A 15097-nucleotide genomic window follows, 5' to 3' on the forward strand; every position below is an offset into this window, starting at 1 on the left:
CTGATTTTGCTCTATAAAAATGTAAAACATGACAGTGTTAGATTGTTCTATAAACCTCTAAAGGCGCGGTGGAAGAAGGCACCTAAAGCAAGCGATGCTCTCTGCCTCTCAATACTAACACATATTCATCTCTCAGTGTAATTTTCAGCTGCTGTGAAGACCAACCCACACTTAAAACCTCTCCAGCTCAGACATCAACTGTGTGAATTCTGATGATCACAGTTAAAGCTGAAACCAGAACTGCAGTCCACTAACAGTGAAGGGTTTCTACATACTGTGAAAATCTGTGTTGTTGCCAGACAAACGCCAAATTACACAAACTGTCCAATTATAAGACTGCAACAACAGCGCTGCTGGAATAATGTGAAAGGCTATGTTCAAATAAACACACACACACACACACACACACACACACACACACACACACACACACACACACACACACACACACACACACACACACACACACACACACACACCCCCACACACACACACACACCAATACATCTGAAACAGTCAACACAAATGGTCATTTCTACTTTTGTTTCACTCTTTTCCTTTTGTTGCCATCATTAAATATTTCATATAAATCAAACACAGTGGAAGCTGCTATGATTAGGTTTAGACCCACTGCGGCAGGTTTCTTCAACTGTCTATTTAAAACTGCATATTAAAAGCAATAAGGGGAAAAAATAAATAAAAATAGGTTTCTCAGTCAAAGACAGAGAAACATTTAACTTCTTAGTTAATGTCTGCACACATGTTTACAACAAAACATAATAGAATACATTATAAAGTTGGATTAATTAATTATTATAGCTCACCACCTTAAATCAATAGCTCCTGATTTATATTGTTATATTTAACTCATATTCTTTTCATATTAAAGATAATGCATGATGTTAGGCACTAAGTACTCTTTTAAAAATGTTGGGCTTATATAACTTTTTCAAAAGAATAAGCTGATTAAGTTTATGATTAACAAATATTTGCAATTTAAAACGTTTTGAATCTTAACAAAAATTCAGTCTTAGGATGCAGAATGCTGGTATCAGTAACTTGTACAGTGGTTTGTACAGTCATGGCCAAAAGTTTTGAGAATTATTCAAATGTTAATATTTACAAAGTCTACTGCTTCAGTTTTTATAATGGCAATTTGCATAAACTCCAGAATGTTATAAAGAGTGATCAGCTTAACAGCAATTAATTGCAAAGTCAATATTTGCCTAGAAAATGAACTTTATCCCCCAAAACACATTTCAACTTCATTGTAGCCTTTAAAAGGACCAGCTAACATCGTTTCAGTGACTGCTCCATTAACACCGGTGTGGGTGTTGATGAGGACAGGGCTGGAGATCAATCTGTCATGATTAAGTAAGAATGACACCACTGGACCCTTTAAAAAGAGGCTGGTGCTTGGCATCATCGTTTCTCTTCTGTGAACCACGGTTATCTAAAAATAAACACATGCAGTCATCATTGCACTGCACAAAAATGGCCTAACAGGGAAGAGTATCGCAGCTAGATTGCACCTCAGTCAACAATCTATCGCTTCATCAAGAACTTCAGGGAGAGAGGTTCCATTGTTGCCAAAAAGGCTCCAGGGCGCCCAAGAAAGACCAACAAGCACCAGGACCGTCTCTTAAAAGTGTTTCAGCTGCGGGATCGGGCTACCAGCAGTGCAAAGCTTGCTCAGGAATGGCAGCAGGCAGGTGTGAGTGCATCTGCACGCACTGTGAGGCGGAGATTCTTGGAGCAAGGCCTGGTCTCAAGGAGGGCAGCAAAGAAGCCTCTTCTCTCCAGGAAAAACATCAGGGACAGACTGATATTCTGCAAAAGGTACAGGGAGTGGAATGCTGAGGACTGGGGTAAAGTCATTTTCTCTGATGAATCCCCTTTCCGATTGTTTGGGACATCTGGAAAACAGTTTGTTGGGAGAAGACGAGGTGAGCGCTACCACCAGTCTTGTCTCATGCCAACTGTAAAGCATCCTGAAACCATTCATGTGTGGGGTTGCTTCTCAGCCAAGGGAGTCGGCTCTCTCACAGTCTGGCCTAAAAACACAGCCATGAATAAAGAATGGTACCAGAATGTCCTCCGAGAGCAACTTCTCCCAACCATCCAAGAGCAGTTTGGTGATGAACAAAGCCTTTTCCAGCATGATGGAGCACCTTGCCATAAAGCAAAGGTGATAACTAACTGGCTCAGGGAACAAAACAGAGATTTTGGGTCCATGGCCTGGAAACTCCCCAGATCTTAATCCCATTGAAAACTTGTGGTCAATAATCAAGAGACAAACAAAAACCTAGGAATTCTGACAAAATGCAAGCATTGATTGTGCAAGAATGGACGGCTATCAGTCAGGATTTGGTCCAGAAGTTGATTGAGAGCATACCAGGGAGAATTGCAGAAGAGGGGTCAACAATGCAAATATTGACTTGCTGCATTAACTCATTCTAACTGTCAATAAAAGCTTTTGTTGCTCATAATATGATTGCAATTGTATTTCTGTATGTGATGAAAACATCTGACATGAAACCCAGAGGGCAGCAGATCATGTGAAAATATAATATTTGTGTCATTCTCAAAACGTTTGGCCATGACTGTACAGATAAAGAAACTATTAGGTTCTCAATAGCATTTTAATAAACATTTAAATCTGAAGAGGGAAATTGATACTGTGTGTAACCGGTGTTTACACAACGCATTAATGGCACCGTCCTTTTTAAAGTGAAGGAAGGTTCACAGAAAGACATTAAGCTCATTAGAAAGCTCTGGTGCTCAACGTTGGAAAAGACACAAAAGGCAAAAATGTCTTATGAACTCATTTAACAGTCAATGACACATTAATGTCACAGTCATGATCTTCTCTGAGTCACAGCTCTAAATTCAAATACAAGTGACAGATACAGTGTACTTAAAGAATCATCCTCAGTTATAAATCATCACTTTTAGATCAAAGAAATTTAGAACAATCAATATTACATCCTAATGTTTCATCATATCAATGTTCAGAAGGTTTAATGTTTACACATATGATTTTGAACCCTGTACAGTCACTTCAGGGGGTGTTATAATTATGCAATAAATCATCCTGTGTCAAACCCTCCATTAAACTTGTTTAACAGTAACCTGACGGGTTGAGCCCCTTTAGACCAGAGCTAAGAGAAAAGATTACAACCAGACTACTGTTTATACCTGCAATCAACCAAATGGATTTCTGTTATGTCAGTGAAATAAAGACGTATATTAATAAAAACACTTATTATTATTATAAAGTTTATTTGATGGGGACAGACACACATCGACAAACTGAATAAAACATCATCCCATGTTTGCGTCATAGTGCAATAGCAACAGCAGCACTTATGGGCTTTTAAAAAATAAAAATTGAAGTGATAATCATTTAAAATAGCACAACATAATGTAAACAAACAGAGAAATGTAAAACATCAAACATGGGTACAGTTCTGTTTTTGACATAACCAGAGTTTTGTTTGTTTTGAACGTATTAAAACTGGTTACAGGCTTTAAATCAACAGGAAGTGAGTCCCAAACTGCAGGCACTTAAAACTGTAAGAATGTAATTGTTGATCCTACCAGTCATTACAAACTCACTTTGTTAGTAACACATACATCCAGAAGCCCATTTCAAAAACACAATACACCTCCTTTAGATTACAATGTCATCGTGGATTCTTTATTTAAACTTTGAAACTAAGTGTACTGTGTGCTTTTCAGAGCATGTAGATGGAATCTAGGTATTAGGTTTTATATCATATGTTGTACTTCTCACATCAGATCATGGAGTAACTCTGTGCTCACCCACAGGCTTATATACAAGTAACACATGTTCCTTTTTCTGTTTTCCCTCTTACAGTTTCATAGTGATTAGTTTTTTTAGATGACCTTCCTCTGGACATGAGTCTGCGGTGTAATATTGGTGTACTGACAAAAAAACATTTGTTACATTTGAGTTAATCGTGGATGTGACCAAATATATAATAAATAAATAATGGAACAAGTATGATCTGACAAGAGCTAACGCATTACGACATACTGAACAACTGTCCCTGGGAGCAGACTGTTTACAATAAACTATGAATGAGACACAATTTGATGCTTTTAACATAAACAACCACCTGGCCTGAAGCCATGACACAAAATATGTCCAGGCAGAAGTTTTAAAAGCAAATATCTGTTGGTTCACGTTTAGCACATCAGAGTTAAAAAGGCACTCAGAATGCACTCCACCACCAAGGTCAATCCTGAGGCCATTTATTTCAAACAGTTTTTTAGAAAGTGATCAGAATCAATGTCAAAATGTAATGAACTTCTCATTTAATCATGCACTAAAACTCTCATGATGAAAAAAGAGTTAATGGTTTTTACCAAACAACATTCAATGAATAGAACAGAGTTCTGCAGTGCAAACCATGGGAAAGAGGTTGTAATAGACAAAGTGGAAAAAGTGTGAATGTTAATTAATAACATTAACAATGATTATTATATGTACACAAGGCAAGTCTCTCTACTTTCAGCCTCATCGACAAACAAAGTGCATCCAGGCTGATCCTGCAGTCATGTTCTATAAATGAACCCACTCATACAAATCTTTTCTATACAGCTGCATAAATACTTTGCTTTTTTTTTTATTAATGTGGGTTTAATTATTTATTACTGTAGAGCGGGTTTGTGTTGCAGTTGAAAATATTTTTTTTATTTTGCACATAAATCCGATTGCGATGGGTCAATGTGCTCAGTATTTTGTGAAATTACTTAATATTTGTTTCACCTCTGTTAATATCTATAAGAAGCGACATCATCACTAATTTTCAGACATTTTAAAGTCTACTCCCTTATGCTGGTTGTCTAAAACAGTTGATAAATCTCGGCATCAGATTTATTCTGATTAAATTACGTAAAGGGTCATGTGACTTTTTTGAGATTTGAAATTAAAATTCAGGACTTTCAGCTCAACTTGGGACTTTCATGCCTTCACTTGGTGCTCGACTCAAAAGTTGGCCACAAAGATAAGAAAATTACTTGTGATTTGCAAAACAATTGCTTTATCCCACCTATGGTGGTTTTATGGTGATCAGCACATGAATATCCTACGTAATGAAATACCAATATGTAAATTAGACAACGATGGGATCACATTGCTAATCTTTCTGTTGAAAGATTCGTATTTTTCTTAAGAGTCTTTGCTTCCCTAAAGCCTGAAACATGTGTAAATGTCAACTGCAGCACTTAAATGGAGCAGTGTGGCCAGTAAGCTGAGAGATGACTCCTGAAACGGTACTCTAGCCGATTAACCCACTTTGATTTGCAACTCTGTCTAATCCGCCCTGCAGCAGGGCCCAAGTACGGTGTCATCATCAAACAAGCAGAGGAAAAAAACAGACATGAGACTGAAACCAGAGATAAAAAGAATATGGGCGCAATGCGAACATGAGACATACGACACGAGACAACTGTGAACTATATTTCCCATTTGTAGTGTACAGAAAAGAGGCAGTATGCTTTGAATTCCCCAAGCTTCCTTTCAAATAAGACAGTCTGTTCTTGAACTACAGTAACAGAAAACTGCTAAGAAGGATAGTGAAAATGTTTAACTTGAAAGGCGTGTTTACTCGTCTTTCTTCAGCAAGGTTTGGAGACGATATTTTTACAAGAATTGTTTTTACAGCTTTTTTCCACTTAACCAAATGTTTAGCATGCAACATTCATTTGGATTTTATTTTGGGTGGATTACATGGGTTGTTGTCAACAATTTGTGTCAATTGCATGTCAGTAGAATTGTTATAAATCTATTATTTGAGAAAAACAATGTGTTCAGATATTTTAGCCTCTGTTTATATGGATAAATAATCAATTAAACTGCATCCTAAGTAGCTATGTTTTAAAACCTAAAAAGAACATAATATCCACGGAAATAAAGCATTAATTAAGAATTAAAGACAGTAAAAGTTAGAAGTTTTGTGCCACAATCCTCTATTTGCAACAGAAATGGTAGAAGTAATAAATAAAAACAAAATAATCCACAACTTTACTAATATATCTACCCACAATTTCAGTGTTTGAAGCACCAGTGTCTGATCTACAGTTCGGGTCTGTTATATTCTCGGTTACAAACACTACATATAGTTTCTGAGCTTTACACAGTGACAAGTTCTTGGGGAGGCTGAGGAGAAATAAGTGGCATTTATCTAAGATGTTGCATTTATTAAATGCATTTGGCAAATTCTTGAATAACTTATTACAAGTGTTTGTCAATTCAAAAACATCAAAACATCTTCGCTATGAAGTTTTTCTAGAAATCTTAGTATAATAATTTCTACAATTATTATTATTATTATTAATGACAAATATACTGATTTAGAAATGTATTAATATCAATATTGAATTTTCAGTGCTTTGTTAATTTAGCACTGCTTTACCCACAGGATCTTTCTAGTCTAGTCCTTCAGGCTGCATTTTAGAGAAGTTAAAACTGAATACAATGAGGCGTATCCTCACAATCAACTGATGCACATCCTATAAGATACTGTCCATATTTTTAATTGTTTCAGTAAATATACTGTGTGATGTTTATTATGTCCCTGTGAGGAGGGTTAGAAAGAACTCGTCCTCTTTTATTGTCTCCCATGTTGCATTTATCTGCCAGATCATATTCAAAATGCAACCAGCAGCCTTGTGGTTGCAGTATGTTGCAGTGTTTGTGTTATCCATGGTCACTGTCCCTTCTTTATATATGCATGAATAAAATATGTAAACCCTTTCTTTAGTAAGATATACTGTATTAATGCATGCTCTTTTTATTGCATTAAAGCAGTCCCAGAATGTGATCCAAATGGATTACTTAAACTCTGTAGAGCAGCAAGGGTATTGAAACCTTCACACATCAATAATGCAAGTTTGAGTGTGGGTCGATTCAACACTTTGCTCACCCAATCCATGTATTCTTCCTTCTCCCCATTTCCCCTCAGACTTTCCTCAGTACATGATGTTCTGTTTTCTAGTTTGTAATTCCAGTGTTTTTTATTTAAGTGGTTCCTAACCTTATTAGTTGCAAAACAAACAAGAGACCCTGGCTACCTTTTATGCAAAAGGTAAAGTTAAATTACACAAAAATTGGGCAATTGTATATTTTCATTTAGGGTTCAGAACAACATACATGAACATGTACTGTGTATTTTTCAGTATGCTTGTTTGTAGTACTCTTGCTATTTTTGTTATAAGGATTTTTGGACTTGTTTTCAGGTGATTGTAAACTAATAATACAGATGGTCTAAATTAGACTGGAACTGTTAATAACTCTCAAAATTAGGCTTCAAATCGTATTTAATGAAAATCTAGGAAACAAGTTATATCTGCGTGAAATGTGTGTGGTATTTAAACTAGTTTTTAGTGAGTATAGAGAATATTCTCAGACAATCACAAACAATAGATTGGGAAATCTTTCTAACAGGTCTTGGTTTAAGAAATGCTTAACTCCCCTACAATTCATTAGTTGTATTACTTTGTTCATATTTTGTACATGACAAGTGGATATAAAGAACACAGTTAGGAAATGTTTTCTAAATATTGAGCAGATGTTTTTAAGAATATAATAAGTGAAAACTTAAAGGTCAACTTAACTACAAGCAATGAAAAAACAAGGAACCAAATAAAACCTGAAAGCAGATTTCATTCGAGAGCACACACAGTTGTTTCACATTGTCGATGATACTCTCTGATGTCAGGCTTTTCGTTATGCAGATCCATTCATGGTTTGTCTTTCTTCATCCTGGGGTTTGAGTGGCACTCTCTTAATTGTGTAATCCTTGTTCTCTTGTCCTTTTCAGGATTTAAAGAAAATAGTCCTGTGTGCTGTTTCTCTCCCCCTTAATTACTGCTCACCTGCTGTTGGTAAAAAGGGTTAAGAACTCTTCATTTGACATGTTCTAACATTATGAATAGGTTTTCAGCCACATCTAATGCTGGTGTGACTGGATTTATTTTGAAAGCACGTTTAAAAAGGCAACATATTTAGGCGGAAAAGATGCTTCTGGACTTCAGATGATTCTAATATCTTTTATTTACTCAAAACATGTTAATTATGGTATAGTTTTTTATTGTTTTAATAAAATTTAAATGTACCTGCCAAGTATCAAAGACTGGTTCTATGGTAGAATATGGAGCAATCTGTTATTTTATTCTTTAATATAAAACATACTGACAAAAGTATAAATCCATTTTTGTTTATGATACATCCCATTTAAGTTGAAGCATAATTAGTGTCAAAAGTCCAAATGGCTAACAAAGATATATGATTTTTGTTCTAAACATCTATAAACACAATTATATAGCCAGGATCAATAATATAACTTTCTATTAATTAAAGAGAGATTTTTCCAGCCATCTTATGATATAGAGGTTAAGAGCCTCTGATGGAAATTCCTCCAAAATCCTTTAGCCTTTAGATGACGGGTTGTACTGATTCCAGCCACTAATGAATTAGGAGATCTGTCCAAATAAAGAGCAGGATATTGACAGTGACTGTAAAACAGATTTAGACACAACACTAATACAGAATTAATATAATTTAATGGCTGTTCGGCCTGGATGATGTATAACGCAATAACACATAAGTGCTTCATCCAACTTCCTTCCTTTTAATATTGCAAAGTACATCATAATGTATCACATCTGTATAATGTAAGCAGTCGGGCTGTTTTTGCAGCGCAATGCTTATGCGTTTACAGTAGACATGTTGAGAGAAGGAAATCACAACATACTGACATTGTGGTGGAGTGGAGGGGTAGTTGGGGAAGAATTTCATAGCCTTCCTCCAACAATCGATAAGCTCCTCTCGACCTTTATGTGCATCAATAATAGTATTTCTGCCTTTTGGATGAGGATGAGCGTTTTAGTTCATCCTTAGACAGGAGTATTCCTCCCCTGTAAAAGCTGCTGGCTTATAATTCAAGTGTTCAGGGGCTCAACTAAAAGTAAATATTGAGAGTAGAATGGCAGCAGAGGATCACTGAAGGGAATTGCTTGGAGATAAAATAGAGAGAGACATCTAGCAGTGGTACACTCTCTTATTCTCCATCCTTTTTTTTCAGGAGAAAAATTGAAGGCTTTAGTAGCCAAAGTGCTCTGCCCAGACATCTTACGCGACATCAGCATGTGGTGTGTGTGTAGGACTACGTGTATGTCCACCTCTGGCTCATGCACAATGAACCCTCAGCACCAGTAGGTGCACTACCTTCCCCCCAACATTAACAGCACAGTGGTTTCTCCATGTGGCAACTTGATAATGTTAGAGCTCCATCTCATGTCTGTCTCCATCCGTTTCTCTTTCTATTTATATCACATGCTGAGGGGTGAACATTTGACCCACAGGTCTTATACAATCGCACCCTATCTGTTTTACCCTTAGCAGGCCTAGGATCTGTACTGTGATGCTCAGAAAGTTCTGACCTTTTCTGGACGTGCAAGAAACACTAGCAACAGCCTCCTTATTTCATGTCCGGCTCCAGGCCTGAATGACATTTTGGCCTCATGTTGTCTACATGATGCATGAGTACAAAAGGCTGCAGAAGTCCAGATATGAATACTTGCATAAGTATCCCTCTCTTTAACTTTTTCATATGTTGCAGCTTTACAACCATAAATTTGGAGCAATGCAATGTTTAATAAATATACATGAAGGATGCTGTGTAGATACTTGGTTCCCCCTTTAATCAAAACCTGAAACATAAAGTCTAGTATGACTTCTGTAAAGCACCGAACATCAACAAATGTTTTCTAATTTTATCCTATCTTTGCATTCTAGTAGCATTTCATTTTTTGTTCTGAGTGTAAAACTGAAAAAAAAACATTTGAGTCTGTATTGTGGATTTGAAGACTGTTTCCTGTTTTTCTTTTTTGACAAAAACAAGCTGAATTGCCATCAGGTGAACTTCCATACTGACCTTTTGGATGGTAATTCATCTGTAGTAAACGAGACTTTTTTTTCTTCCCTATTACATTGGTAATAACTGAATAACATGAGATTGTTTTAGGAGAAAACATTTAGCCTCATTTTGTGTCTGCTTCTAATGTGAAGTCTCCAACAGTGTACATAGGCAAGAAATAACCTTCTGCATCATTCATACAGAACAAAGCATTGATGTCCTGCTCTGCCATAACGACAAAAAGGACACTGTTGGAAACATCCCTCTGTGACATATTTCCATTACCCTCAACTCAGTTCCCTATCTGTTCACTAAAAGACAGAACATAGGGCGGTTCTACCCATGCACCAAATAAGTGCCGGATAGAGAGCCAGATGGGGTACAGGAAATGGAAGAAAGGAAAGTGCTTCTACACCAGCTGCTATTCTGAAAAGTGGCTACATTTATATTAGTGGGGAGAGCAGATCAAAGAGGATGAGACCATTACACACACACGTGGCCTTTTCTTTTTTACGAGGCTGCGATGGGTCAGGTGGTAATGACTCCCTTTCACATTAGAGGGTGTTGAGCGAGCCAAACCCTCTCAAAGGAACGGGATGATCAAAGGGGCTGCACGGCACTCGCTTTGTATGTTAGCAGAGTTGGACTTTTTTTGTTTGGATGGGTGTGTGTATACAGAAAACTTCAGCTCTAACTTGTTTTGAAGCAAGCAACTTTTGAGCACAGGTGTAACTTTGTACTTTAACATCTTCTCAAAGTTGTTAATGTTAAAAAAGAAAGGAGGAATTAATTTCAGGAAAAATAACTTTTGCCTAACTTTAGTTATTCTCCTTGAGTATTGTTTTATTTTTTGAATAAAACATTGTGGTCTTAGCTCTTGTCAAATGTTGCAGAAGAGCAACAGTTATGTCTAACTAACTGTTTATGTGGACAGGGAAAAGGCTAAGGCGTACGGGGTTGAAAAATAAATCAGAAGAAGCTACACTTGATAATGAAAGAGAATGAAAACCCAAAATTCAGTGTCTCATAAAATTAGAATAATGTTAAAAAGTTATAGCACATTCATAGAAAGTTAAGTGAAAGGAAAAAGTGTGGTAGGAAAGAAGGCATCAGCAAAAGGGAGAGTAGCATTCCTGTTGAGTATTGCTGAGCAAAATCCATGAGTGAATTTTGGGGAGCTTCTCAGTGGAGATGCTCATTTCATTTTCCGGCAGAACTCGCCACCTGCTTACACTGCCAAAGGTACTAAAAGCTTGTTCTTGGTGTTACTCTGCTTGCCTGGCCGGCAAACAAGCATGACTTAAACCCACAGAGAATCTATGAAGTATTGTCAAGAGGAAAATGAAAGACACCAGACCCAACAATGCAGATGACCTTTAAGTTGCTATCAAAGCAACCTGGCTCATGACTTCACAATACCACTTGCAAACCAAGTTGGACTAATAACGCTGTATCCATGCCATGCTGCATTGATGAAATAATTCATGCTAAAGGTAATGTGTGGAAATGAAGACTTTCCAGAAGCCTGACTCTTCTGTTTATAACATCTCTTTTGGATGGATGGAGGTTACTGAAAATTTGTTCTGTATGTTTATGCATATTTATCTGCTTGAACCAGTTTCCAAGCCAGTCTTCTGTGTAAATACAAGTGAACAGACATAAAATATCAGGCTTGATCTTATCTGTAACTAAAATTTTTGCAGGACTAATATAAAAATTTACTTCTATCAGCTTTCTGGTGATTCTACCATTGCATATTTATTGCATATTTAAAAATATGCAATAGAAAAACATTACCTCAGTGTAGGTCAAGCACAGGAAGAAGTATCTAACCAAAATAAAAGTAAAAACTTTGATGACAATGGATCTAAGAATGCATGTTAGCTTAAAAATATTTTTTTCTCACTTTGTCACCTTAATCATGTCAAGAGTGACCTTCAACCGTGATGAGATGCAGCCTGGTCTGTCCGGAAAAAATAATAATCAAGTGCAGTTCTACAATTTCAACACTAAGAGGCGCACTTGTATGAAACTTAACCTCCGATGCTCAGACACGCAACACCAACGTTCATCCACTGCCTCCGCTCCTTGAGAAACAGTTACGACAAACCTTCTACATCAGGAAATAAGTTTTAAAAAAAAACACGCCTTGATCAAGAAATGTTCCTTCAGAACATATTAAAAGATGGGTTAAAGTACTCTCCAAATATTGATTTTATAAAGATGGTGATTCTTGGAATGATAATTTCTCCGCTTCACAAATGTTAAGTGCAAAACTTAAAGTAAAACATCTCTTTTTATCAAGACTTTCTAAGGGATCAGCAAAAATAAAGTCGTGACATCATCCTTGCAACTTTAATGGCCCTTGTATTCTGAACGTGGTCAGGTCAGTGTCACGTAAGTTCCCGTAACGGAGGGTTTCCCCATTGCGCATTGAGGGAGGAGGGAGGGGAAGGGGGGTGTCTCCCTCAGGAGGCGATTACAACGGGCACCAGTTTCTTTAAATTATAAATGTTGTTGGTTTTCTTACCATGTTGACTTCTGACACCATGTCTATGCTGGCTATGTCTATATTCATTCCCACTCCAACTGGAGGACCTGGGACAGATGAAAAACACAGTAAGCATCAGAAAACAGCAGGAGTTACCACCAAAAGGAATCAAATGATTGACTTTCATCAGTAGAAAGAGTTTAAAATAGGTGTGTAATGGGAACACAGATTAACACTTGTAAATGTAGCTGTTGTCAGGCGGATGATTAGTTCGCGGTGCTCACGCCAGGGTTAGGATTAGATGCGCCGACCTGCAATCAAAGTGTCTTCCACACATTAAATCACAATCCCTCCAAATATGCTTTTCTGATCGCCAAAATATTGAGATATTAAAAAGAAATCAACACGGAGATAACTGACACATTTTCTTTCTTTCTTGTTTATTTTTTTAGTATTTTAGTGTTATTGATGTCTGAGTATATGTTACTCATTTGAGCCAGCATTACGGCAGGATGTTTCAACTTATCATCAGACTGTATCATGTAGATTGTCTAGGAATGTTTTATCATCAAAATTCTTAGATTAGTGATATAAGTACTTTCGGGAATTGCAAACCAAGTTGGACTAATAACGCCGTCCTACTCCCGCCTGGCAAAGCTCAAACTGGAACAAAATGTTTGTAATGGACCTAATTACCTCCGAAATCTGGCCTCAGTCGTATATCATAACCTTTTAACAGTCTGTCCACCGTTTCTTTGACCAAAGGCATATTGCTAGGGTCATTTACACTGGCACTATAGGAGGAAGAAAAGAAAGAGAAAGCAGAGAGCAGAGCTTTAGAGACGGAGAACTGCTGTGCAATACATGCCAATTGTTTTTGCATCCCGCTTGTGAGACAGTCACACTTAGTAAAATGAGTGGAGCATCCTCCGACCCCCTTTCACTCACCTTTGAGCGCGCATCACAGCTGCCATGAAGAAGATCAGCAAGACACACGTCGTCCTCATCCCTCTTGCGCGTACGGCTGCAATTTTAAAATTATATGGTTTTCGGTTTCTTTTAGTGAAGACTTGACGAGGTCTAAGTTGTTCTCGCCAGTGCAGTAATTCCAATACCGGGCGCATGCGTGTTTCAGATCACAACATCAAGAAGCAGCAGCGGTGCTGCTGTTGATGCCAGTGGCAGATCCAGACAAGAAAGAATTTAAAGGAGAATCATGACTCCGTGTTACCCAAAAGGACAAGGGGTCTTCCCATATTTAAGTTCGGTTTTAAGTGTTTAAGAAAAAAAGGGGGGAGAAGGGTGTGGGGGACCGCAGGAAAAAAGTTTAGGAAAAAAGTGAGGAAATGTGGGTGGGGTGTTCTCTTTCCATTCGCTGTTCCTGAACCTGACGTAAAAACAAGTCCTGCAACCCTGCTTGCTCCAGCAGAGTTACTGGAGCACCGGGGTGGGGAGACCCGACAAAATAACATTAAATCAATCAATCAATCAATCAATCAATCAATCTATCTATCTATCTATCTATCTATCTATCTATCTATCTATCTATCTATCTATCTATCTATCTATCTATCTATCTATCTATCTATCTATCTATCTATCTATCTATCTATCTATCTATCTATCTATCTATCTATCTATCTATCTATCTATCTATCTATCTATCTATCTATCTATCTATCTATCTATCTATCTATCTATCTATCTATCTATCTATCTATCTATCTATCTATCTATCTATCTATCTATCATATAAATTACCTGCTGCTACAGAAACCCATCCAGTTGCTCTGTCCATGGTGCTGAATGCGTCTCCAACCTCACTCCCCAACACGCACTTCACAGTGCCTCTTTCCTTGTGAAAAAATGTAGTAAACTTTGGGGTTTCATGCTACAAATGATTCTCTGTACCAACATTTGCTCACGCATCGATCTCAACTCATCCGGGTTTCTGATGAGAGGAGAGCCTTAATGCCCAGGGAAGCGCAGTGTCCATGCAGCGCCTCGGGGCTGATGGGGCATGAGCCGGTTCCTCCGTAGCTGTTTTTTTTCACAGCCATGCACGCTCGCTGCTGGCTGGCTCCATGCACTGCTTAGCAGGATGAGCTCCGCTGTGTGAACTTGGACACAAATCGTCATGGATATGGTACCATCAGAGCTGGAAGTCAGAGGAATGAGCACATTATAAAGTCAAAGAACGAAGCATAATCTGCAGGGTGTTCTGAACTGTAAATGCATAATTAATGACTTTATTTATCTCTAGACTGCTGATCTATTCATCTCATGAATATGGAATCCAATTCTTTTTCAATATGATCAAGAACAATTCTGAACTTAGCTTGACCTGAAGCTTCTATTAAAATCTGTAAAAGTGCAAAAATACTGAGCTAAAAAAGATCAACATAAATTAGCATCTTATATACATCTGAACTAATAAAATTAATATATGCATAGGTTCTTTTTATCAAATAAAACAGATGAACATTCTGTACTGAATACAGTACCAAACCAGAAGGTTCAATGTAGTTTATTTTGATTATGTGTGATTGGCCAAAACAAAGTTTGGCTTTTGAAATGGGAGAAAAAGAGGAACAAGATTTTTTTTTATAAAAAATTGAAGAAAAAATGTGACATGCAGTTGTGTCGAACTTTGTTCAAT

At 37.3% G+C, this 15097-nt stretch overlaps 1 protein-coding gene across 2 annotated transcripts in view; it reads right to left on the reverse strand.

Moving 5' to 3' along the window:
- gabrb2b (gamma-aminobutyric acid type A receptor subunit beta2b) overlaps positions 1–13881 on the reverse strand; it is a 54479-nt gene extending 40598 nt beyond the window's left edge. The window contains exons 1-3 of one of the 2 annotated variants that reach the window (XM_008426911.3): positions 13387–13881; positions 13135–13232; positions 12478–12545 (exon numbers count right to left, since the gene is read on the reverse strand). In XM_008426911.3, coding sequence (XP_008425133.2) covers positions 12478–12545; positions 13135–13232; positions 13387–13562 — 342 coding nt within the window. In that variant the 5' untranslated portion in view covers positions 13563–13881. The remainder of the gene's footprint in view (positions 1–12477; positions 12546–13134; positions 13233–13386) is intronic. The other variant, XM_008426912.3, reaches the window with a different exon arrangement.
- Positions 13882–15097: the final 1216 nt, after the last annotated feature.

This window comes from Poecilia reticulata, chromosome 14 (assembly GCF_904066995.2).
Source record: "Poecilia reticulata chromosome 14, P_reticulata-male-v2, whole genome shotgun sequence".
NCBI lineage: Eukaryota > Metazoa > Chordata > Actinopteri > Cyprinodontiformes > Poeciliidae > Poecilia > Poecilia reticulata.